Below are 26,809 nucleotides of genomic sequence, written 5' to 3'. Positions count from 1 at the left end.
TATTATTATTAATAATAATCACATATAAATGAAGAAAAAGGATGGAACATACTTTTGAATGCATGTATGTGAAATTAACACAGACCACAAATAGACTTATCCATCCATCCCTATGCATGATAGATTATTTTTGATATGGATATATAAGCTATCCCGATGAAATATTGAGCCATTACAGAGAGGCGTTTTTTAATTATTGCTGAAGTTAATAACTTATTTTTGGCTACTATCTCGAAGTAGCTTTCTATAAAATAATTGCCTTGATAACTATTGCCTTCTATGAACAAATCAAGGGGTTGGTTAATTTCATTTTTCCCTATATATCTCAAAGATCTTTGTAGCATCACAGCCATTAAGATCAACTGAGAGTGCCTTCTCTAATTTTAGGAATATCACAGGAAACAGAGTAAGTGTGTGCATAGAAGTCAAATGCCCCTATTAGGGATGTGCTATTTTTCACCCAATTTGGATTAGATACCAAATTTTCCATTAATTCATTTATTCCCTATTGTAGGATTGTTAAGTAGTGATTTTCTGCAGCTATTTTTGAAAATTGAATTTATTAAAAAACACACCTGAAATATCAATATTAAATACGCTTGTTTTAGCAATATTTCATTTCATTAATCTATATATTTCCCTTACACTTATTGATATTTCCTTTAAAAATTGATATTAAAATATTGATATTAATATCAATATTTTCATGAGGGAGAAAAACAGATTGGTAAAACCATCAGCTAGTGTACAAAATATTGACTGATTTGATACTGGCCTGTTAGTTTGACAAAATGCTTTCGAACTGTCACCAGCCTATGGATCCCATCCCTAGCCCCTATTCAGTTTATGCAAAGAAGTTCAAGGATTGTGACTTCTTGCCCTGATTCTCCTCATATGCACTTCCCTGAATATTTCTTGTCATGGTGGCCAGATAGCAATAATAGCAACTCCATGAACGAAGTACACCTCTCTAAACTCTCCCACATCCCCCTGTACATCTTTACTTCTTGGTTCTTTTAAAAGTGAAAGGAGAGATGTGGCCATTCTGTGGTACATCTGTCCTTCTGCCTGTGATGGTGGAGGTTCATTACAGCTCCTGCCAACCCAGAGAATAATACCATAGCTCAGTGGTAGAGCATCTGCTTTATATTCACAAGGTCCCAGAATCAATTCACTGTATATTCAGATAGGGCTGAGAATGTCCCCTGTCTGAAACCCTGGAGAACTAGCCATTGTCTATCATTGTAGACAATACAGAGCTAGATGGATCAATGTTCTGATTCAATAAAAGGCAGCTTCCTATGCTTGTAGTTGTCATGGATGATAGGAGCTACAGTAATTGTAGTGAACAGCATCATCGTCTTTCTGGGGAAGTTGGACATGCCTAGGAATGGATGCTCTGAACAACTACCAGTGCTGCCTCCCCTTTCCCATGTAAGGAACAGAGCAGCAGAGTAGAAGGTGGCACTTTTAGTGTCTGCAAGCATCTTTCACATGCTTGTATAAAAAGCAAAACATTTATCATTTGCTCCTGCTCTCTTAGACCATGGGTGAAATAATCAAGCCCCTTTCAGGACAAACACAAGGACATTTGGGTATCCCTAGAAACTGGTTTGGCAGAGAGGACAAATGTGCACACAGCTAGGACCTGCAGAGGTAGGAGAGGCTGAAATATACATGTTAGTTTGATATTCAACAAATATTTATTTGACTGAAGGCAGGTTTCAACTCTTAGTTATTGCAAAAGGTCACAGGATATTCTCCTAGGCTATTTTAGGCTTAGATTTCCATGACAAGAAGGTGCAAAGTGATGTACACTGAGCCCAAAAAATCCTCACATTCACTCTATATTTAAAGTATAGTAGCGGTGACTAACAAGGATATAATTTTTGGGGTCTTAGTAGGTAGTACAATGAAAATATTGATACAGTGTGTGGAAGCAGTGAAAAAGACAAATTCCATGCTAGGAATTGTAATGAAAGGAATTATAAATCAAACTGCCAGCATTGAAATGACTTTATACAAATTTATGGTGTTATCATAGTTGGAATAGTGTTTACAATTCTGGTCACCCCCTCATAAAAAGGATATTGTAGGGCAGGGAAAGATGCAGAAAACATGTTCAGAGTGATGGAGAAGCTCCACTATAATGAACAGCTAAATTATTTGGTGCTCTTTAGTTTAAAAAGTGAGAAGGGAGAGTATGATGAAAGTGCTTCTATCTCATAATACTAGAACTTTGGGTTATTCAATAAAACTGGTTGGGTTATTCAATAAAAGATACAAGACACACAAATAGATGTATGTCTTCACATAATATGTAAGTAATTTGTGAAATTTGGTGCAACAAGTTATGTTGATTCCTTCTATGGCTTTAATGGGAAACTGGATGAATAGTCATGATGGCTGTAGGCAACCTCCAAGTTTAGCAGCAATATATCTCCTAATATGAGCTACAGGAGCACCAATGAAAGTGGGTTGTTGCCTTCATGTCTTGCTAATCTTGCTTCCCAAATATATCTGGGAGACCACTGTGTGCAACTGAATGCCGGATGACATGGACCATAGAGCTGATCCAGTAAGGCTCTGACATTTTTATGAAGCCATCCAACTTGTTTTACTTTTATGTTAGAGTTCTTTCAAATGAATGGTTCAAATAGTGCTGAAACGAAAAACCACATCAGCTTTTATAGTTTCAGAAGGACATTTAAAAGAGGCATACTGTCAAATAACTAGCCACTTGATGCACATCAAGAAATAGGTTGGAAAACAACCACCACTTGAAGAGCATCTCTTTATGTTTAATTTAAAAAACAAAATACAAAGAGAAAAAGAGCAGGATGACTTTCAGAACAGAGCAAAATGAGATACAGGGTTTTTTCTAAAGTGACATTTTGCCCAGTTTTGAAAATCTGCCAGAATATTAAGAGCTGCATAATTTTAAATGGCCTGTAATTTTTATGTTCATTCAAATGTCAGTGTTTCATTGTATGAATATGGTTATGTATCACATGGCTGTGACCTAACACTAACAACTGTAGCCACAATGAATTGCACCTACACATTAGGAGGAGAGTTAGAGTGCTCCATAAACACTGTTTTCAGCACATTAAATACCTGTAAAATACACTTGACAGAAATCTTATGAACATTAAAAGTGTGGTGTGCACATATTTCACGGTTGTTCCACACTGTGCCAAAGTATAGGAAAGGCCAAGAGACTATAAATACCACCTTTGGAACAGCATATTTAAAGCAGCAGGTCCTTCTTCATACTTGATCTTCATATTTGCCACTTTAGAGACTTCAAGGTGAAGATGACAGAGAGCAAAATGAGAATATACTGATTTCTCAAAATAGTTCAAGGTTTATAAAATAGGGATTGTGTAGTTAGAAACTTGAAGGGGCATGATGAATGTGTGCTTATTTTTTATTGTATTCATTTGTTTGGTTTGGTTTGGTTTGGTTTGGTTTTAGGATGCACACAAATGTATGCGCATAAATATATTAGGTTACTTTTCCCTGAAATTACAGGTATACATCTGTACATTTATTTCAATCATTCTTCAACACAAGTTCCATTGAAATGATTTTTCCACTCTTCCTCACTTACACTTCATTCTTGGCATATCTTGAATTCTTACCTAAAGCATGTGGTGGGCATGTATTTAATTGTTGTGTTTGTTTTGTTATTGTTTCTTCTTAGGGATGGTCCTGACCAAAGTTCACCTCAGATTGGGCAGTTTAGTGGCAACACTGCATTGGAATCAGTCTACAGCACTTCAAATCAAATACTGATAAAGTTCCACAGTGACTTCACAACAAGTGGTTTCTTTGTGCTTAGTTATCACGGTTGGTGTTACAAATATTTGCTGATTGTTTGTCAAAGGGTGTTTTGTCCTGTTTTGGTAAATAAATATATTTGCCTGTTCACTGTGTATTGTACAACAGTCATATTCCTGGTTGTGGGAAAATTAAAATACTGGTAGCCTGTACTGCATGAGAATATAAGGTATGGAGTGATGAACTGGTGTCCATGAAGTGATCAAATGATCTACTAAAGAAGAAACCAAAAGAGAATGTGACAGAACTGTACTTGACACCTACCACTTCCAGCCAAACCACTCCAATACTTTATCAGTAAACTATTCCCCATCCTAGATAGTGATACTCTCCTTTCATTGATTCACAGGCCTTGAGTGGAAGGCCTGCCCTTCCTTACAGAAATCTCCTTAATCTACAAAATCAACTACAGGTCACATAACAGTGACATAAGCGCAGGAACCAAGAATTGTCTTTAGGCTTATCATCATCATCATCATCATTTATGAATCTCCTTTTACATTTGTATAATTTACAAGTATACCATAGACAGCTAAAAATAGTTTTTAAAAGTGATACAAACACTATCAACTAACAATAGCTTTAAAAACAATAGGTTTTTAGGGCACCTAAGGCAGAGACCTTTTCACACAATCTTTACTTGTTTCCGGAAAGTACAGATAGTGGGTGCCTGCCATATCCCAACAGTGATGCTGTTTCATAAAAGAGGCAGCCACACTGAAAGTCCTGCTCCAAGTTACGGTGGAGCAGGCTTCTGATATTTTAGGGACTTGAAGGAGAAACTCTCTTGCAGGAAGCAGTGACCTGCTGGGTATATAAGAGATAAGGCGGTCTCTTCGGTAACCTGGTCCTGAATTGTATAGGGCCTTATATGTTAGTACTAAAACCTTAAACATGGTCCAGTAGCAGATTGGCAGCCAGTGCAAATCCTGCAAATAAGATCTTGTATCCTGGCAGTAGTTTGGCTCCACATGTAACCTACCCACCATGTTCTCACCATCCTCAAGGTGAGCCCCACAATCTACTAATGTACTAGTTAGCTCTGTTCCATCAGCTCATACAAGTTTACACACATTTTCCACTTCATCCCCATTATGGTCCCAACTTTCCTCTCCTCAACCAACCAGCTCCTCTGCTATTCAAAACAAATGTCAAATCATGGGACGTAAGTCTAATCACACATCCTGATGCCATCACCTTTACATTCTTTCAAGTTGAGCTGTAAGGGAATCATTCAGTGAGTAATTTATAAGAACATAAGATCAGGCCAATGGTCCATCTAGACTAGCATCCTGTTCTCACAGTGGCCAACCAGTTCCCCATAGGAAACCTGCAAACTGGACCTGAGTGCAAAGAGCACTCTCCCTGCAGTTTCCAGCAATTGGTATTTGGAAGCATACTGTCTCTGCCAGTTGAAGAAGAGCATAGCCAACATGGCTGGTAGACATCATGGCTAGTAACCACTGACAGCCTTTTCCTCCATGAATTTTTTTAATCTTTTAAATCTGTCCAAGTTGGTTGCCATCACTGCCTCTTTTGGGAGCGAATTTGAAAGCTTAACTATGCGCTGTGTGAAGAAGTGCTTTCTTTTGTTTATAAAACAAATGATACTAAGGTTCAGGTCTTCCTAGAAGCTTTACCTGTTGTCTTAGTTCTGCCTAGAAAGTAAAAGCACTCTGCAAGTGTTCAGTGCCACTGGTGTATTCTTTGCACATTCTCCAGAGTTGCTACCTGACGTTGCATGCAGGTTCTAGAGGTAAGGTCAAATTAAGCCCTGGAATTTATCCTTGTTCCTTTTCCCTTTCTACCCAGGGTAGCTTTGAGATGAAAGGGTAGACATAGAATATTTGGGGCAACACAGCACTGTCTCCCAGATTTGGCAGGATGAAAGAAGTTGACAGGAGGGCAGAAAGGAAGCTTTTCTACCATAACTTCTCTTGAGTATACTTGAAGAGTGCTTGAGTCCCTACCAAAAGTAATGCTACATGTTAGGGACCGCTGTTCCTAGGTGCTCATGTTTGCATTTAGAGGTACAACAAGAGTAGTATCATATCCAATTATCTTAAGAGGAGGTGGGCATTGGAGGAAGTTGTATGGTTATCTCATATTCATTTAGAAGATTGTTATTTAAAATGAGAAAGGGGTTGAAAAAGTATTCTAGAACAGTATTTTGTCTGTGAAATAAATACCTTCATCAGGTCCTCCAAAATATGTGATAACTGAAGGATCACCATTAAGATGGAAAAGGAATGTGAGGTGTTGCCATAACATTCCAAATCCTGTTGAATCAGAGTGATTTGCTTTTTAGATGCCGATTACTTTCAAGATAAAGCAAAAAAATGTTTTATTGTTATCCTATGAAACAGAACAACACATTAATCATAATGTCTTGTGCATTTCATAGCGTACCAACTTCGAGTGTGTCAACCTCCGCCTGCTATATCAAATGCTGAAATTCTGACTGAGGATGACGAATTTGAAATAGGTAATAACAGTCTAAGCATAAATAACGTTTCCTCCCAAAAGAAAACTGCTGCACGTGCACAGACAAGCACTCTGGTGTTTAAGCTCCATATCAATATGGGCAAACTTAAAAATTGTGTGTAGCTTTGCATGTTAAAACAGCCTACAATTTAACTGAACCAAAAGACTTGAGAATTTCAAAAATATCTGGATGATCAGAAGTTCAAACAACTGGAAGGTACACCTGCATAGGCTTGTATTTTATTGCAGCTGCATGGTGGAAGGTGATGATTAAAACATAAGGGATTATAATCAGTGAATGGCTTTTCTACGGTTTTTACAAAGCCTATAATCTGGATTTTATTGTCATGGTATTGTCTAAATACCCAACTAGAATTATCTCCATTGCATTGGATCCAGAGTTGCAGAGAAAAATTCCATGAGCTGAAATAGACAAGACTTTTGCCAATTTGCCTCTCCCCCTCTTGCAGCCCTCTGTGCCCTTTACTGCAACCCCAATAAAAACAATAGAGTGATTTATTACTAAACCTAGCATCCTTGGAAAAGCATCCTTAGAAAATGTAACACATGACAATTCTATTTTAATTTCATTTTGTATATATTTTGTAACAAGACGGGTTTCCAGAAAACTGCTTTACCCTGATGGGAACAGAGCAAAAGCAAAAACAATTTATTTAATAGCTCTTTGTCTTTTCTTTTATATATTCATATTTATCATTTTAATAAATTTATATACATCACTTCATAAGGTCTGCCTGAAAAGCAGTATATAAATATCTTTAATAAATATGATGCATGGAGGGGCTTCATAGGGATATGGGACATCTGCACAATCCTCCCATTCTCTGCAATGTGGCACAGTCAAAGAAGAAAGTCCTGTAGAATTCCTCTATGTGCAGTCATTGTACCCATGGTAAACTAGATCAAGCCCAAGGTGTGTGTTTTTTTAAAAAACTACATTGTAAAAATTATTTCTAAGGGGGGAAAGCATATGTTTTTGTATTGTTCATACATGTACATATTGGAGCAAGTCCATAGTATGTCTAATAAACAAAAAATATCCCCCCTCCCAGAGCTTGGAAAAGTTACTTTTTTAAACAACTCCCATCAGTCCCAGCCAGCATGGCCACTGGAGTGGGCTGATGGGAGTTGTAGTCCAAAAAAAGTAATTTTTCCAAGCTCTGCCCCCTCCCAATATAATGGAGTATGTTGAGGCCTACCCATGTATATCCAAGAAGGTCATCTCTATTTCCACGACAGTGATAATTTTAAACACAATCTGGGAAACAGTTTGGTCCCACTAAGATTTTCACGGTTGAGTATGCCATAAAACCTTCTGTACTCTATGGCACTCATCATCTGGCCAACTGGGTTTGGCTGCAATCCTAAGCAACAGTATGTGGAGACAGGGGAGAGAGACACATTCAGCCAGAGGCGATTTGAAAGGCTTTACTGCAGCCAATTACCTGGCTGAATAGACAAGACCCTTTTCTCTTTAAAACCGGCTTGCTTGTTCATCTGGATGTTCACCTGCTGCAAAACCATTAAAAACCTATCCAGCTGCAAGTGTATATATGGGTATCAAGGATTGTGTATTTTCTGAGGATGGTGGAAGTAAATAATAGTATCCCAAGGAAAGTTTCAGGTTTGTGAAGAATAAAATTAAGATGCTGTGCATAGAAAAATCTTTTTAGCTGCTGCTGGTTTTCTCAATTGACAGTGAAATCTGATATTTATTGTCTTGCATTTATGTTTTATATGTTTTGAACTTTTTAAAAAAAATCATCTTGTGAAGTCAGTGTGCCCTGAAAGATAGGTTAGAAATCCATTTTACTGCAAAAAAACTAGTCTGTACTATCACCACTGTCATAAAACACAAGGGATTAGTTGCAAGATCTGTTGGGCACTGAACCTATAGAGTTTACCTATAGTAAAGTGTTTTTTAAAAAACTTGTTTTGAATCTCATTGTGCAATTTTAATTCAAATAAGCCATCTACTAACCACAACATACATTAGTCTGAGAAGGGATAACAGGAATTGTTGGCTTCCCTTTAATTACTGTCATGACTACAGAGCTTCAAAACTCCACCCGTTTGCTGTGTTGCTCTGAAAAGTAACAAGCATCCAAAGTTGTGTGAGTCACACTAATAGTATAGCTGGCAAGAAATGATAAATGTAGCTGCTCATTTGCCACATTTCCTCTGTCTAATCAAAGCTATTTGTGCTAGTGGTCATTTACACGTTATATATGGTGGGAAAGGTATTTCATTAATCAATGCTGCTGTCAGTGCCAGAAGTCCCCATTAATTGTTGTTTAACTCCAGGCTTCTTCTTTTTTATCAAATAGGGGACATAATACGGTACCAATGTCTACCAGGCTTTACATTAGTTGGCAATGAGATTCTGACATGTAGACTGGGAGAGAGGCTACAGATGGATGGAGCACCTCCTGCTTGCCAAGGTTTTCTGTTTGGATTCTCTCTCTCTCTCTCTCTCTCTCTCTCTCTCTCTCTCTCTTGACTTTTTTAGTATGTATTTGCATGTTGTGGTATGTTTTCAGAACTTGGATTTGCTTATAGCACACACACATTTATTTAAACAGAATTTATGTTGAACTTTGGAGTGTTCTAAGGGATTCACATACATTATCTAGTTGTAACTCTTATGGCAATCATGTAAAGTAGGTCAGTATTACCATCCTCATGTTGCAAATGGAGTTGCTGTGCAGCTGAAGTTACGAGGGAGTGGTTTGCCAAAGGCAGAGGTGAAACATCCTGATTTGTAGCTCAGTCTCTTAGGTGCATCAGTTCTCATTTATCCTGCTTTTGTACCCACTGTGCATTTAGAGCAACATATACTGGCAATACATGGTGTTCTAGCCATATTGTGCATGCATACATTTGATGATTTGCATATATGTATAGCCCTTAGCGATTTTTAAGTTTAAGTGGTCTATACATGTTTATAAATAAATAAATAAAATACCAGATAAGGGCCATCATTCCATCAGCTGCTCCTTGGCCCTTCTCAATCCAGAACAGAATCCACCCAACCAGCCAGTAAACACTATTCAGAAGGAGAAGAGTATTCAGCAAGGCCTCCCCTTTTGACTTTCTGTGGCTAATTATGCTAGTCACCTTGGTAAATAACCCATCAACCAATTTCATCTGTTCATACTCCAGTGCGGCTTGCATGACATTTTAAATTGGTGTAAGTCATGCTGTAGCATAAACACTCTGCTCCTGGGCCAATGGTTATTCTGTCCCCCTTCTGCCACTGCTCCCTCATGATATTGTATTTGAAAGTATGGTTTATAAATATTTAAATAACTAAAAAAAGTAATTTCAGTTAATTGGCACCTGTAGAAAGCAGATACAAATGATAAAAGTGATAGTTTGGAAGAGAGGTAATTTCCCCCCTCTAATATAGAATCAGTGGAATGCAAATCCTTTGTTTTGCAGAATGTCAGTACAAGAACAACAAGAATTAAAAGAAACTAAAAGAGTTAATGAAGCTTAAACTGTTCCAAATGTCTATCAAGGACCACCAAAGTTGGTGTGGTGTTTTCTTTCAAGTCCCCCCATTTGCAGTGGTAGGCAGGCTCTTGACCTCCTTCCATGCTAGGCCAGAACTCAATAGGAATGGAGGATAAATTTGATCCCTACTTAATTTGAGCTTCTTGCTGGCAGTTTGTTCACAGGCAGTGTCCATTGTTAGGTCCCCAAACAAGGCATGGTGGGCCAAGGACAGCATGGAGGCCCATGGATCCAAGGGCCTTTTGTCAGAGGGACAATTGTAAGGAAGATTTTGGCATATTTTATTATTTAACTAATAAATGTTTCTATTAGAAAAGAAGCATCTGAATCATTTAACAAAGGTGAAAAGAACTCAAAAACTATCATACCTTTAAGGAAAACTTTTTCCTGATATTTTTTACTTTATGTTTTATGTTCATACAAATGAAATTATTGATGCAAATGTTTAGAACGTCCAAAAATGAAAAATTCTATCCTTATCTGCATGTTTATAACAACTCCTCTGTTTTGTAGTACTTTGTCCTGCAAATGAATTGCGCCTGGATTCAACGGGAGTGATACTGAGCCCTGGCTACCCAGATAGCTATCCAAACCTCCAAATGTGTGCATGGACCATTACAGTGGAAAAGGGTTACAATATCAGCCTTTACTTTGAATTCTTCCAGACCGAAAAGGAATTTGATATACTTGAGGTGTTTGATGGTAACTATAGGATATACAACCTTGGACGAATTAGTTTACATTGTTTTTAGCCAGTAATGTTTATGTTTTACATCGTATCATGCATGTGGTTTTCGGTGTCATGGGTGGTTTTCAGTGTCATTTTAGACAGACAGACAGACAGACAGACAGACAGATATGCATGCACCACTGATGGTATGTAGCATATGGCTACAATGATTGCATTAATTCATTTACTACTTGTCTAGAAAACACTTTTGCTATATCTCTAATTTTAGTCTTCCTTTTCTTTGCCTCATTACCTCTTCCGATACTATCAAGGATCAAATAGTCACAGTCCATTGCTTATATCCCTAAGTGGAGATTACTCTTCATCTCTAAATATAACTAGCAGCGGCCATGAAGTGTTTCTCCGGTGGTCAGCAGACCATGGCACCAACAAAAAAGGTTTCAGGATAAAATATATAGGTAGGTAGGTCAATCAAATATTTTTTTTTCTATCTTTCAAAAAATCAACTTCCAGCATGGGCACGATCCAACAATGTCAGTGGACAAAGTGAGATTACTCCTTTGTCTCCTTCCTTCTGCATCCCCCAGTCTGGTTCATAGCGTCTGACTCCAACCCTCTGGAGCAGAGGGAGAGGAGATGAAGGAGAAATCCTATTTCTACAAGCAAAATTTGTCTGCTCAAGTGAAACACCACAGTTGGACATCACCCAGTGTATACAAATTGGTGGGAAAGGGATCTTGGAGGACATTCTAGATCACCTATAGGAAGTTACAACTAAAGACACAATCTGTTCTATAAGCAACATGTGTCTAGTCACCATGCACATTCTATTCTCACAAGAAACCCACAAATTTGCTTTGAATTTCACTTCACATATGATGTAGGTGGCATCTTCCTGACTGAACTCAACCAATTATTTTGAGTGTGTGAGATGTGAACAATCTTTAGAAGAGGTGGGAAAGGCATGATTTCACAAACATTTAGTGAATTTATAACTGAGACAGAAGGCAGAGTACCAGTTCACTGCCACTTACTCCAAATTTGTGTTCCATAAGTCCATGGGGGGGGGCGGGATAGAGGTAGTTATATACACACTCCAAACCAGCACAGAGTCTCAGTTCATAAGAACATAAGAAGAGCCTGATGGATCAGGCCAGTGGCCCATCTAGTCCAGCATCCTGTTCTCACAGTGGCCAACCAGGTGCCTGGGGGAAGCCCGCAAGCACGACCTGAGTGCAAGAACACTCTCCCCTCCTGAGGCTTCTGGCAACTGGTTTTCAGAAACACACTGCCTCTGACTAGGGTGGCAGAGCACAGCCATCATTGCTAGTAGCCATTGATAGCCCTGTCCCCCATGAATTTGTCTAATCTTCTTTTAAAGCCATCCAGGCTGGTGGCCATTACTGCATCTTGTGGGAGCAAATTCCATAGTTTAACTATGCACTGAGTAAAGAAGTACTTTCTTTTGTCTATCCTGAATCTTCCAACATTCAGCTTCTTTGAGTTCTAGTATTATGAGAGAGGAAAAACTTTTCTCTATCCACTTTCTCAATGCCATGCATAATTTTATACACTTCTATCATGTCTCCTCTGACCCGCCTTTTCTCTAAACTAAAAAGCCCCAAATGCTGCAACCTTTCCTCGTAAGGGAGTCGCTCCATCCCCTTGATCATTCTGGTTGCCCTCTTCTGAACCTTTTCCAACTCTATAATATCCTTTTTGAGATGAGGCGACCAGAACTGTACACAGTATTCCAAATGCGGCCGCACCATAGATTTATACAACGGCATTATGATATTGGCTGTTTTATTTTCAATACCTTTCCTAATTATCGCTAGCATGGAATTTGCCTTTTTCACAGCTGCCGCACACTAGGTCGACATTTTCATCGTGCTGTCCACTACAACCCCGAGGTCTCTCTCCTGGTCGGTCACCGCCAGTTCAGACCCCATGAGCGTATATGTGAAATTCAGATTTTTTGCTCCAATATGCATAATTTTACACTTGTTTATATTGAATTGCATTTGCCATTTTTCTGCCCATTCACTCAGTTTGGAGAGGTCTTTTTGGAGCTCTTCGCAATCCCTTTTTGTTTCAACAACCCTGAACAATTTAGTATTGTCAGCAAACCTGGCCACTTCACTGCTCACTCCTAATTCTAAGTCATTAATGAACAAGTTGAAAAGTACAGGTCCCAATACCGATCCTTGAGGGACTCCACTTTCTACAGCCCTCCATTGGGAGAACTGTCCATTTATTCCTACTCTCTGCTTTCTGCTTCTTAACCAATTCCTTATCCACAAGAGGACCTCTCCTCTTGTTCCATGACTGCTAAGCTTCCTCAGAAGTCTTTGGTGAGGTACCTTGTCAAATGCTTTTTGAAAGTCTAAGTACACTATGTCCACTGGATCACCTCGATCTATATGCTTGTTGACACTCTCAAAGAATTCTAATAGGTTACTGAGACAGGACTTTCCCTTGCAGAAGCCATGCTGGCTCTGCTTCAGCAAGGCTTGTTCTTCTATGTGCTTAGTTAATCTAGCTTTAATAATACTTTCTACCAGTTTTCAATGATTGGGCTGAAGATTGTGATGCTACTGCCTCAAAGCCTTTTTTAAAAAAAATCCTAGTGTTTCTGAAAATCTGTGTGGTTATAGCAGGGCTCACCTAATCCTATGGACAACTTGCCCCCCCCCCCAGTTTCTTTCTTAGAGCTCTTTAGCTAGTTATGATAATTGTCCATGTGGCCATGAAATCAAGTAAGTCAGGAAACCTCCTTGACAGGACAATTCTTGAACACCAAGACAAAACAATGACAAAAACATTCTTTAAAAAAGAAGTAATCCATTAAATCATGCCATGAAAACACACACACACACACACGCACACTTAGAATTCATAGGCAGAAGACTAATCTCTGATGTGTTCAAATAGTAAAATTACAGACCAGAGTTATCCTCAAAGATCCTTTTTAGAGAACACAAACCCCATTTGCTTCTCAAAACACATCTTAAAGAAGGGTGTGTGTATACACTCTGTAAAACCCAACTTGAAGCATAGGTTCTCTCAAACAGAACGAAATTAAGAAACAGTCATTTCCATCTTTTCAGTATATCTTAGTTCTTCCTGTCCCCCACTAGTACATCCACATTCTTTTCATCCAGCAAATCACATATTTCTTGTTCTGCTGACCAGTATTAATTACCCCAGATACATGTTAAAACAAGCATCAATTACAATATGTAGAATCTTCAGATGGGAAGTTGAACTTAGATGTTGACACAATCTAAGTAGATTACATTTGTAATTAACACATGCAGATTTGATCAGATGTGAAGAAATAAGTTTCATAAACAATGTTTGTACACAGGAAAATGAATAATAGTATGTGTCCTAACTGGTGCAGTAAAATGCCATTATTCCAAAAGTGAGGTCTTCAATATCCTATTACAAAATATATAGCACAGACACATTGCAAAAGATTGTGTTTTCTGCTATCCAGAGATCCATTATCCTTGTGTACCTGTCCCTCCCAAGCCACCTGGTTGGCCACTGTGAGAACAGGATGCTGGACTAGATGGGCCACTGGCCTGATCCAGCAGGCTCTTCTTATGTTCTTATGTAAAAGCATATGTAAACATGTGAAATATCCACAGCTAACACAAGGGTATTTACTTTTTCCACTGGGGTAGGTAGGTTACAACCAGGCCATACCTTTTTCCACACCATTCCATATAAGTGCTATGAAGTCCTTTGTGTCCCTGCTGTATAATGTCCAGGTACAAGTGGGCTGAAACATGGTCAGTGGCAGGATATACTGTTGTTTCCTCCCCTCTTTTCTTGGAGCCTACATCACTGCTGCTAAAGGGGTCAAGCTACAGTGTTTGCAATCCCCACAGGCCAATGGTTGCTGTTAATTGAAGTAAGACATGAGGGAGAAATTCATGCACTGATTGTTTGTTTTGTTTTTAAAGCCCTTTACTGTAGTACTCCAGAGTCACCTCCTCATGGGTTCATTGTCAGTCAGACCGGGGGACAGCTCAACAGTGTGGTTCGCTGGGCTTGTGACCGAGGATTCCGTCTCATTGGAAAAAGCAATGCTGTGTGTCGGAAATCTCCAGAAGGATATCATGCATGGGATGCACCTGTCCCTGCATGTCAAGGTAAACATTTTTTTAATAATGGATTTGGATTTGCACACTTTGGTTCCAGTCTGAATATCTAGTCCAAATACTGCTCTAATGTGCCAGTAGCTCTGTGAACTTCAGTTAGTGCAATACACAGCTGCTCATTTAATAACTGAGACCAGTCACAGGAAGCAAATCTTAACAGTTAATAAAGGGTTACACTGGGTGCAGTCCATTTCCAGGAACAATTCAAAGTGGTGGTTGGGGTGGGGGGAGTTGCAAGTTATCAGTCTGTTTTATTCTGATGGAGAGCCTGATCCTGTCTCTTGTTACAGATCTGTTATATGGTAAACCTCTCCTTGCATGGAACTTCTATGGTGACATCCTGTTCAAGGCAGACTTGAACTGGCCTCCCCTTCTACCCTGTTTCCACACCCACCACACCCACAAGGCTTATTGTGCAACACTCTTGAGGCTGTTTGGAACAGAACTGAACTGAACATTTTGACTTTGTTTTATCATTGGTGGACTGAGAAAAGTGTGTGAGGGAGGGAGAGAGAGAGAGAGAGAGAGAGAGAGAGAGAGAGAGAGAGAACGAGAACAAACACCTTGCCAAATGATCATATGGGGAGGAAAGAGAAATGTCTTTGAAATGTTCAAGAGAGTGTTACTTAACTTTATGAGATGGCCTAGGATTTTCCTTTTTTGTTTTTAACATTTAAGAAGCCTAACAGTGGAATGCCTTGGAAGCAACACCATATTATGTTGTATTCGATTGCATCACTTTCAAGGCATTCCAGAAAAGTTACTGACAGGGAGTGGAATGAGACTGTGTCTCCACAGATTCCCACCAGGCACACTTCCTTGGGCAACCCAATAAATTAAGTGGCAGTTCCATCCCAAAAAAGCTTGAATAAATTTCTCTCTCCGCACCCCAAGAAGGCTGCAGAAAATTGGCCCCTGTTTTCACAGGGGAAGAATGGGGGAAAATATTTTCAGGAAACTGGGTGTGGGTCTGCCTAGCCTAGAGATGGGAGAGAAATCTGGTTCAGTTCACATTTTAAAGCGAACCTACCTAATTCACACTTTCCAAAACAATGCATGAACTAAAACACAGCCATCCTTCAACATTTGCATTTCTCCATATTTTACAATGCTTTTTTCCAGCCAAATAATATGTACAAAAATGTATACACTAGGGTAAAATATGCTTTAGATTGCAAAAATTAGTGAAAATAACAATCAAAAATTATATTGGGATAAATTACTTGCAAAAATGTGTTCATTAGACAAAATTGCATCCAAAAATGTGCAAATTGATAGATTTGCCCTTCCCTGGCCTAGTATTATTCTGGAAGCACCAGATTAAGTGCAGTGACTGCTGCTATTGTCCCAGTGTAAGGGATATAGATATTGCTCGCATTGACTCCCACTCCTAGAGCAAAAGAAAGAGGTATCCTTTGGACTGGTAATAAGATCACTTGACTTTATTGCTATATGGAGGCCCACAGAGGCTGCATTCAGACATGGGTTTATTGTGTTAGTATAATGGATTAAAATGGTAATGTTTCTGTCCTGAGTTCTTATCACACTGCAGTACCTGTTGGGTTAAGGAACTGTGGCTTTTTCAGCAGATATACTAGCATTTCGTGTTACTGTCTTTCACATTACTGCAACAAACAGTGTCTTGTTTTCATCTCTCACCCATTAAACACACGTGCACTGTAGTTCCCCCATAATTCATTGCTTGAGTTAGTGTCTGGACACAAGGGTGTGTGTGGGAAAAGGAGGAAGGGAATGCTACTACCCGTACCTGGACTGGAATTCCAGTACAGTTTTCATCAGGCACAAATATTTTAAAGGGAATACTGATAAATGAAAGGAAATAGCAATAAAATTATTGTTATTAATATCAATATTTTAGAGTCAGGTGTTTTTTTTTAAAAAAAATTGAAAATAGCCACAGAAAATTGCTACATAACAATCTGATTCACAACAATAGACAATAAGCAAATTAGTGGAAAATTCAGTACCAAATCCGAATTGTGTGAAATTCTAGTATCTGACTATGCAATCAGTGCCTGTTCCCAGCACCAGCAGTACCAATTCACTGGTTGGGACATGTGCACTTATCATTTAAATGATGTATGTGGAGCAACCCCCAAGTAAGGGCTCTTAAAATCAGGAATTTAAGAGCTAGGAAGTTGGGGTTTGAAGGATAAAGCTATATATTTGTGAGGTGTCCCAGACAGGATTCTTCCAAGGCATGGGTTCTGGGGCAGTCATTGTCTCTTTTAAAGATGGCAATATGTATAGACAAACACTGTAAAGTTGTAATATATGTAGGATTATATAAGTACACCATTCTATCAGCTCAAAGATTTCTCAGTGGAATTATTTCCCCTTCTCCTTCCCTTGTGCACTCCTTAAATCTGTTCTGGGGATTCTACAAACCCTCCAAAGCAGATTTGGGGACGTTGAAGGGAGGAGAAGTGGGAAATCCTGTTGCTTTAGCATAACATTTTAGTTGATACCTGTTGAATTCAGCCCAATATTATTTTACACTTTGGTTTGCTTTTTTATTACTAGGGTTTTTGTTTTTGTCTTACTTTCTAGACAAATAGGGTGTCAGAATAGCCTCTATAAGCTGTTTTCTTCATTATGTTATATATAATTTATTGTGTCTTCATGTGGCAAAGTGGTGAAATTTTAAGTGTTTTGAGCAAACAAGCACCAGGAAGCAGGAAAGCACAATTATTATAACCAAACCAAAAGAATCCCTTTTAGCATTAGAAATTACTGTGTCTTGTCTACATTTAATTGATTGGCCCATGAAAAATTTAGAACCATAAAATAGAGGGAAAAGGATGTACAGAATGTACTGATCTCAGTGTTCAATTTGCACCGTTCCATGTAGTCTGCTACAGCAGTTCATATTTTTTCCTCAAATAAATAGTGCTTTTGACAGGCAGAATAGGGGTAGTGGTGGTGGTACTTTATGAGAAAATATATAGAGTGAAACAATATCTGGCAAATATTAGTTTGCTAGAATAACCAAGGGAGGAAATAGAAGGTGATGTGATTATTGAAGAGAAGAAAGGGTACAATAACTTTACTAAAGCAGACTAAAGCAAGAAATGTACAAAAGGCTGAAGCACAGAAGAGCCTTGGATATAGCATCCCTTGGTCCATTGGAGCTGCTGCTGTTTCTACTCTGTTATTACATTTATACACCATATTTCCTCCAAGAAGCTGAATGTGGTACACATGGTCCTCCCCCTTCCCATTTTATCCTCACAACAATCCTCCAGGGATGGGATCCATTGGCTGTGCTAGTTCGAAAGCATTCCTTCAACCTAACAGGCTGGTATTGATTCGAGTTTGTTATTTGTCTGTTAGCCATTGCTTTTACCAATCTGTTTTCCCCCCTTGGAAAATATATTGATGTTAATATCAATATTTTTAAAGGAAATAAGATAATTAATGGAAAATCTGGTACCAAATCAAATTGGGTGGAATTCTAGCACATCCCTACAACCCTCTGAAATAGTTTAGGCTGGAAGATAGTGACTGGCCCAAGGTAACCCAGTGAGCTTCATGGCTGAATGAGGACTTGAACCCTGGTCTCCCAGGTCTTACTGTGACACCAATACTTGGGGAGATGGGGGATAGAGATGGGTGTGTCATGTGGTCTTGAAAATTTCTTGAAAATATATTCTTCTCCTGTGCATGGAAAAGCTGATCTCAGGTGGGGTAGCTAGCTCCACCTAGCAGTTGAAGGCAGAAGAGTGCTAAAGATTTTTTTCAAGGACTTCCTGCTCTGTGCAGCTTCTTATTTCAGTTGCCCTTGAGGGGCGAAATAAAACACAGACACATAAGCTTGGGTTGAATAAGGGCCACTTTATTAAATTACAGCAGACAAACCCAATTTTGAAGTGACCTGCAGAGGGAAATCTAGGTGCGGGACTAACTATGAGCAAGTAGCTTGCCATACAGCTCTTGGGCGACCGGCCCCTGCCAGGGCAAGGGCAAGCCCATCTGCTTACCCCTTACCCCGGCCACACCTTGTAGGTGAGTAGGGGGGCCTTCCTATGTCATCCCCACCCGGGGTTGAATAACCCTTGGGTAGATGAGATAAGTTGGCCCCAGAGGCAGCCCATATCCTGTCTTCGAGCCTCAAAGCCGTGAAAGACAGGCCTCCGGAACCACCAATCACCTCCAAAGGTGCCTAAGGGGGCCACCTAGCTGTCCTTAACTATTTCCCTTCCTGCACCTTCCCGCACCGTGCTAATAAAACGGTCATGGGGTATTAGCCTCCATACGTAATTATGCCAAATAGCCAAAATAGCCTACTAACAAACAATGCCCCCTAACCTGAATTCCCTCCCATTCGCATGGTGTGGAGCAGGCAAAAAAACCTGCCCGCCAACGAGGGTGGGCAGGATAAAAATTCCTACTCGGCCCCGAAGCGACCCCTAGGCACACGATGAAAAAGGGAGGGCAGGGTGGGCGTCGTGATCCGAAGAGGCAGGTAGGAGGAGCGGCTGGGCTTAAATAGGCCCAGCGGCTTCACCCCTCCCTCGCAGCCCAGTCGCACTCGCATCATCGGCGCGACGCGCAACTACCCCCCTTTCAAAATGGAGGCGGCTGCTTCGCCCCCACTGGCAACTATGCTCCGCTCGTCAGCTGTGCGACGAGCAGAGCGTCATTTTCTCTTCTGAAATGGTTTATCTAGGTCCTCTCTGCGTTCAGGCCTGTATAGTTTGGTGTTTTTTTTCCTATTGTGTGTCTGTATCTTTTCCTTCCTTTACTGTTTCCTATGTGTGTCTTGTTTAAAACAAAAAAGGGGGGTTGTCATTTTACGTTTCTGCCTCCCCCAGCCTCTTTTCTCAGGTGCGTGTTTGCCTGCCTACCGGCAATCATGCGACCAGCCTCCTCCTTTCATGGTGTGAGTGGGGACACCTCTTGTAGCATGCTCCCCATGATGCTGAGTGCCTGCCACCCCCTCCTCCATCCTCTCACCCGTGGAAGGTCTCAGTGAGACGCTCCAGCCATGGGGGAAGTGTATTCGGGGGCCCCCGCAGCTTGTCAGCACCTGGCCCGGCTATTATCACAGCCCTTAGTCCCCATAAGACCCGCAGCGTAGTTTGCGCCCATGGGGAAGGCAACACACAAACTGGACCACCCACCAAAGAAACCTAAGTCACCTCAGCCTCACACTACAGTGGAAGTCGTGCCTCCGCCATTATCCAAACAGGCCCTAGGGTCTTTAAGTTCTATTGAATCCCAGGCAGAGGTACCCATAGCCCGTTCCAGCAGGCACGAGGTGGCTGAGGTGTGTACTGTCGCGGGCAGGGTGGCTCCACAACGACTGGCACCTAAGAGAAGTAGGGGAACCAGTCATGACAGACAATGGCCTGGTGATGCATAGGGGGATGAACCAACAAGTGCAGGTCACTGAGGAGGAAGGCACCTAAGTCCAGCCCACCCTGGAGGTGATTTTTTCTACAGCGTCTTTTCCTGAGGAGTTCGAAGGCTTCCGCGAGACAGCTGTGTCTCACTAAGCATTACAGGAGAAGAGGGATGAAGCATCCTTTGTTCCACCCTCTTCACGTCAAGAACTCGAAGTTCAGGGGGTGGTGCACAACCCACACTGTTCTCATGCTCAACCTCTACAGTTTCAGTTATAGCCCCCTTTTGAACCCCTAAGTTAAATTTCCCTACATCTCCTGTCATTTAAGGTCTTTTTCCTTGTGGCTATTACTTCTACCTGGAGAGTGTCTGAGTTGAATGCTCTGTCTGTTGACAAGAATTTCTGTGTGTTTCATAATGATAGAGTAGTCTTATGTATCCATTCTTTTCATCCTAAAGTACTGTCTATCTTCTACTGTCAGCAAGAGCTGGTACTTCCTTCTTTTTGTCCTAATCCCATTCACCCCACAGAGAAAGCATGGCATTCACTGGATTTGTGAAGAGCCCTGAAAGTGTATATCTCTAAAACAACACATCTCCAGCAGACAGATAGTTTATTTGTCTTCTTCCACCCAGCGTCTTTAGGGAAGAAAGTGTCTTCGTCCACGCTCACTGGGTGGATCAAGGCATGTGTCACACTGGCCTACTCCTCCCTAAAGTTAGCCCAGCTGGCCTGGATAGTGGCCCACCCACTCAACTAGGGTAGCAGCCACATTGGCAGCATTCTCACGCCACGCATCTGTCACAGAGATTTGTAGAATAGCTACATGGGCCGCATCTAGATGGCAGATTCATTCACGGAGGAACCATATGCTGAAGAACCAGAAATTTTAGAATGCGAGGTGAAAGCTGCTCTTAAAATCACCAGGAATAGATGGCATACCAATAGAGTTGCTACAAGCTACTGAGACTGAATCAGTCCAAATTTTGAGTAAAATCTGTCAAGAAATATGGAAAACTAAACAATGGCCCACATACTGGAAGTGTTCCATATACATCCCAATTCCAAAGAAAGGGGATCCCAGGGAATGCAGTAATTATCGAACTATTGCTTTAATATCCCATGCAAGTAAAGTAATACTCAAGATTCTACAACAAAGGCTCTTGCCATATATGGAGCGAGAAATGCTAGACGTCCAAGCTGGATTTAGAAAGGGAAGAGGCACCAGAGATCATATCGTAAACATATGTTGGATAATGGAACGGAGCAAGGAATTTCAGAAGAAAATCACCCTGTGCTTTATAGATTACAGCAAAGCCTTTGACTGTGTAGATCATGAAAAACTATGGAATGCTTTAAAAGAAATGGGGGTGCCACAGCATCTGATTGTCCTGATGTGCAACCTATACTCTGGACAAGAAGCTACTGTAAGGACAGAATATGGAGAAACCGATTGGTTCCCCATCAGAAAGGGTGTCAGACAGAGGTGTATTTTATCACCCTGTTTATTTAATCTGTACGCAGAACGTATCATATGGAAAGCAGGATTGGACCAAGATGAAGGAGGTGTGAAAATTGGAGGGAGAAATATCAATAATTTAAGATATACAGACGATACCATACTCTTAGCAGAAACCAGTAATGATTTGAAATGAATGCTGATGCAAGTTAAAGAAGAAAGCACAAAAGCAGGACTACAGCTGAACATCAAAAAGACTAAAGTAATGACAACAGAAGATTTATGCAACTTTACAGTTGACAATGAGAACATTGAACTTGTCAAGGATTATCAATACCTTGGCACAATCATTAACCAAAATGGAGACAATAGTCAAGAAATCAGAAGAAGGCTAGGACTGGGGAGGGCAGCTGTGAGATAACTAGAAAAGGTCCTCAAATGTGAAGATGTATCACTGAACACTAAAGTCAGGACCATTCAGACCATGGTATTCCCGATCTCTATGTATGGATGTGAAAGTTGGACAATGAAAAAAGTGGATAAGAGAAAAATAACTTGTTTGAAATGTGGTGTTGGATGAGAGCTTTGCATATACCATGGACTGCAAAAAAGACCAATAATTGGGTGTTAGAACAAATTAAACCAGAACTATCACTAGAAGCTAAAATGATGAAACTGAGGTTATCATACTTTGGACACATCATGAGAAGACATGATTCATTAGAAAAGATAATAATGCTTGGAAAAACAGAAGGAAGTAGAAAAAGAGGAAGGTCAAACAAGAGATGGATTGATTCCATAAAGGAAGCCACAGACCTGAATTTACAAGATCTGTAGTTCATGACAGATGCTCTTGGAGGTCGCTGATTCATAGGGTCACCATAAGTTGTAGTCGACTTGGAGGCACATAACAACAACAACAACGTAACACATATGCATCAGCATAGGCACCTTTTGGGAGGAGAGTGCTACAGCACGTTCTCCGAGATCACTAGTGTAATCAGCCCAGCAATGTTCTCACCCTACATGGGTCAGCTTTGGTATGCCCCACCTGAGATCAGCTTTTCTATGCACAGGAGAAAAGACATTTGGTCTTATCATAAAACGGTTTTCTCTGTGCATGTCAAAACTGATCTCAGGGCCACCTCCTAGGAGAGCTGGGCTGCCATCACTGTCTTTTTCATCTTAGGCCTACAGCAGAGAGCGTATGAGTGCTGTTGTTTCCTGTTTCGTGTCAATGGTTCCTATTATTTCTCTTTGTTCTTTCCTCCTATTGGTTGGCTTGTTATAAAAAACTGAAATAAGGAGCTGCACAGAGCAGGAAGTCCTTGTTAAAAAAAAGTATTCTGCCTTCAACCGCTATGTGGAGCTAGCTACCCCATCTGAGATCAGCTTTTGACATGCACAGAGAAAACCGTTTACAGTAAGACCAAATGTCTTATTCATGCTGTATCATTCCAATCATACAAACATTTCTGAACTTCTAAGATGCTGTACACAGAAAGCTTATTGAGACAAGACCAGTCAAATGATATTGTGCCTCTGTGTTTGTTTTAAATCTGCAGCTATCTCTTGCGGTATTCCCAAAGCCCCATTGAATGGTGGGATATTAACTACAGATTACTTAGTAGGCACACGGGTTACTTATTTTTGCAATGATGGCTATAGGCTATCATCCAAGGAACTTACCACTGCAGCCTGTCAGCCAGATGGCACATGGAGCAACCATAATAAAATGCCACGTTGTGTAGGTAAGGATAATCTAGATATACTTTTCTGATTGAAAAAGTTTTTGTTTTCATCAACTTTTGTTTTCAAATGCTGATCTAGCCATGTATAGGACTGTGTTGTCAGAGAGTTGCTACCTCCAAGCCACCAATACATCCATAGCCAAGTGGGGATTTAATACACTATTATTCTAGTTCAGAGGAGTTCCACATGATAGAATGTGCTACTGAGATCAGAATGCAGACTAGATTAAGCAAGGAAACTTCTTGGGGAAATTAAAATAGGAGAGCTACAGAGAGGACTGACAAACATTTTCGGGGTTATTTAGACCACATGCTCCAAGAGTAAGTTCATGAGAGAGCATCAAAAGCTGTGAAATTCTCCAAGTGTTGAACATCTCTGTAGAGGCAATTATGGAGTAACATGAAACTTTAACCTCTCCTATAACGGATATGTTGTGTTTAGCCACTCATGGAACTCTTTTTATAGCTGTAAGTGAATCACTGGTCATTTGCAAATATATCCCAGCGTACAGAGTATTATCATTATTAACACTGGAGGCATTCAAGAGGCAACTGGACAGGCACCTGTTGGATATATTCAGGGCTGCTTCTAAAGGGCAGCCAGGTTGGGCACTAGCCCAAGGACCCTGGAGCTACAGGAACCCCTGAGGGGCCCTCTGCCCCGCCCCCCCCCACGATCCACACCCCCCATGTACCTGTCAGCCAGCTTTTTAGCATTGCCCTTAATGAAGAGGGCGGCCGCAGCTTCCCTAAGGTACTAAAGCCACTGCCGCCATCTTAGTTGATGGCAGAGATGTGTGCGAGTAGCACGCACGTGTGCCATCAACAAAGATGGTGGCAGAGGCTTCATTCCCCTTAGGGAAGCCACGGCCGCCATCTTCATTAAGGGCAATGCTAAAACAGACCTTCATTAAGAGCAATGCTAATGCCCAGACAGGTAAGGGGGTGTGTGTAGGGGGCATGCATGTGCATATGCGTGTGCACACCCACCCACCCACTGGGGGGCCAGGGCAAGCTGATGCCCAAGGGCCCCCGCATGCCTGGAGCCTGCCCTGGATATATTTATCTTGCATTCCTGCATTGAGCAGGGGGCTGGACTCGATGGCCTTATGGATCCCTTCCAACTCTATGATTCTATTTTAAATATGGGATAGCACTTAGGATATAATCATTATGACAGTAAAACATTATTATGATTGTAAAGTTTCTTTACTAAGAAAGAGTTCTGCTATGGTCTGTTTCCTCCCACTTCCCTCGTATTAGCTGTCTACATGTGTGTAAACCGGATCAAGGGAACAGACTCTTGTAAACCAGAACATGATGCATTTCTGGAGCAAGGAGTAATTCTGGTAGTCCCTAATTCTGCTATTCAGCTGGTGTGAACATTTTGCTGGAGGGGAAGTAGGAACTCTCAATTTGTAAGAGAACATTGATGGTATAAAGAAAGGGGGGGGAATCCCTATAATCCAGAAAGTGCTTTTAGAAGGATTGTATCATTAGCAAATAAATGCAGCACTTTTAACTGTAATACATAATCCTTTAAAGCAGTAAAAAAAATCCTCAAGATCCAAACAGAAGAACTGAACTACAGAATATTATCTGTAAACTGAAATATAGCTAGAATGCAAATTAAATATAGCCTACAGGTTACTGTGCAGTTTAAATTGTGAACTCAGATAATTTCATACTTCCAACACATGAATTCATTAGAATTCAAGACAAATCCTATTTTCCCTTTATAAGTGTGTGTGTGTGTCTCTCTCTCCCTCCCTCCCTCCCTCACTCCAGTTGTTACATGCCCAAGCATCAATTCATTCACCTTGGAACACGGGAGGTGGCGTATAGTAAACGGCTCTCACTATGAGTACAAAACGAAAGTTGTTTTCAGCTGTGATCCAGGCTACCATGGATTGGGACCAGAATCCATTGAATGTCTTTCCAATGGAACTTGGAGTTGGAGAAATGAGAGACCATATTGCCAAAGTGAGTACTCTGCTTGAGAAGAGATTCTGGCCTTCCTCTGTATGACAACCTTACAAGTACTTGAAGAGTGCTGTCATATCTCCCCTCAGTCTTCTCTTCTTCAGGCTAGACATGCCCAGTTCTTTCAGTCTCTCCTCACATGGCTTTGTTTCCAGTCCCCTGATCATCCTTGTTGCCCTCCTCTTAACCTATTCCAGTTTGTCTGCATCCACTTAAATCTAGCATAATGGCTTGTTCGGCACATAGGCCTTTGATATCTGCAGCCTGAAACAACCCATATTGAGGCTGACCTATACATATCACATCCATCATTCACCACTTCTAGCCTCTCTGCACAGTTGTCAGGGGCACCCTCCTACATTTCAGCAGGCAAGGTGTGAAGTTAAAGTAAATTTTTTTGTAACTATTTAAAAATGATAATAGCCATTTCTATATTCTGTTACACAAGTATGATTAAACCATCAGTTGATCATATCAACATTTTTGTAATATATTTTGGGTTTATTATTTTGCAAGCAGATTTCACACTACACCCTCCCTAAGACATCTAGCATTTTTATTTATTTATTTATTTTAACCACTATCACTGAAAAATGAGCATGCAACATATTTCTTCTTCTTTTAACTTTTAGTTATTTCCTGTGGAGACCTTCCTGTACCTCCAAATGGGAATAAAATTGGAACTCAGATCACATATGGCTCAACAGCTATCTTTACTTGTGACTTAGGATTCATGTTGGTTGGCTCAGCTGTAAGAGAATGTCTGTCTTCTGGACTATGGAGTGGAACTGAAACAAGGTGCTTAGGTAAGGAATGTGTTTCCCTTTCTACCAGCCATACTGTGCGACTTCCTTGCTAAGAAAAATCGCTGTCTTCAGTGTTTACCTACTCTTATAAAATTTGTTTCTGTTGCATTATGTTGCATTTCCTTCATGACTAGTAATGCATCTGTACGTCCTACTGCTTTCTGTTAGATTTATAAACATACGTCTGTGTTCAAGGGTGTAACATTGATTCATAAAACACACTAGAATAGCTCTTAAAGCACATTTGAGAAGTTGATATAGCTCTATAGTACATTGGGGATGGGAGGGAGCCTCCAGATTAAAGCTACATGGTGCCAATGTGTCCAGGGTGTATATTTAGAAGTTCTCCCTCTTAGTTAATACTATTGGATCTGTTGGCATCTCTATAGCTGTTATGGATAGGTCCAACAGGCTATGGCCCTTGTGTTAAAATGTTTTGCAACTGGTTGCTCATTTGTGGTTTCTGATATAGCTCAGTTGTAATTTTTCCTATGTATTGGATATGACATCCTGGTTTTTGCATTTGATGACCTAAATGATATTGCAGGTACTGCAGGTTTTATGTAATATGTTCTGCCTGTCCTAGTGCCTTTGAAATCAGTTGTCTCCATGAGGTACGCACAGGTGATACAGAGTTGGAGTGACAAGGATAAGATCCAGGATTACAGCTGGGTGGCTTAAACACAGCTCTCAGTAATAGTTCGCCTATATTCCA

At 40.5% G+C, this 26,809-nt stretch overlaps 1 protein-coding gene across 3 annotated transcripts in view; it reads left to right on the top strand.

Annotated features, from left to right (window-relative positions):
* Positions 1-26,809, top strand: part of CSMD3 (CUB and Sushi multiple domains 3) — a 1,044,618-nt gene that overhangs the window by 874,628 nt on the left and 143,181 nt on the right. For 2 of the 3 annotated variants that reach the window (XM_061605340.1, XM_061605321.1), the window contains 9 exons: positions 3,707-3,852; positions 6,248-6,328; positions 8,676-8,789; positions 10,378-10,566; positions 10,867-11,013; positions 14,530-14,718; positions 23,120-23,305; positions 25,094-25,288; positions 25,921-26,094. In XM_061605340.1, coding sequence (XP_061461324.1) covers positions 3,707-3,852; positions 6,248-6,328; positions 8,676-8,789; positions 10,378-10,566; positions 10,867-11,013; positions 14,530-14,718; positions 23,120-23,305; positions 25,094-25,288; positions 25,921-26,094 — 1,421 coding nt within the window. The remainder of the gene's footprint in view (positions 1-3,706; positions 3,853-6,247; positions 6,329-8,675; positions 8,790-10,377; positions 10,567-10,866; positions 11,014-14,529; positions 14,719-23,119; positions 23,306-25,093; positions 25,289-25,920; positions 26,095-26,809) is intronic. The other variant, XM_061605331.1, reaches the window with a different exon arrangement.

This window comes from Rhineura floridana, chromosome 1 (assembly GCF_030035675.1).
Source record: "Rhineura floridana isolate rRhiFlo1 chromosome 1, rRhiFlo1.hap2, whole genome shotgun sequence".
Classification (NCBI taxonomy): Eukaryota; Metazoa; Chordata; class Lepidosauria; order Squamata; family Rhineuridae; genus Rhineura; species Rhineura floridana.
This window is presented reverse-complemented; position numbering and strand designations above follow the sequence as displayed.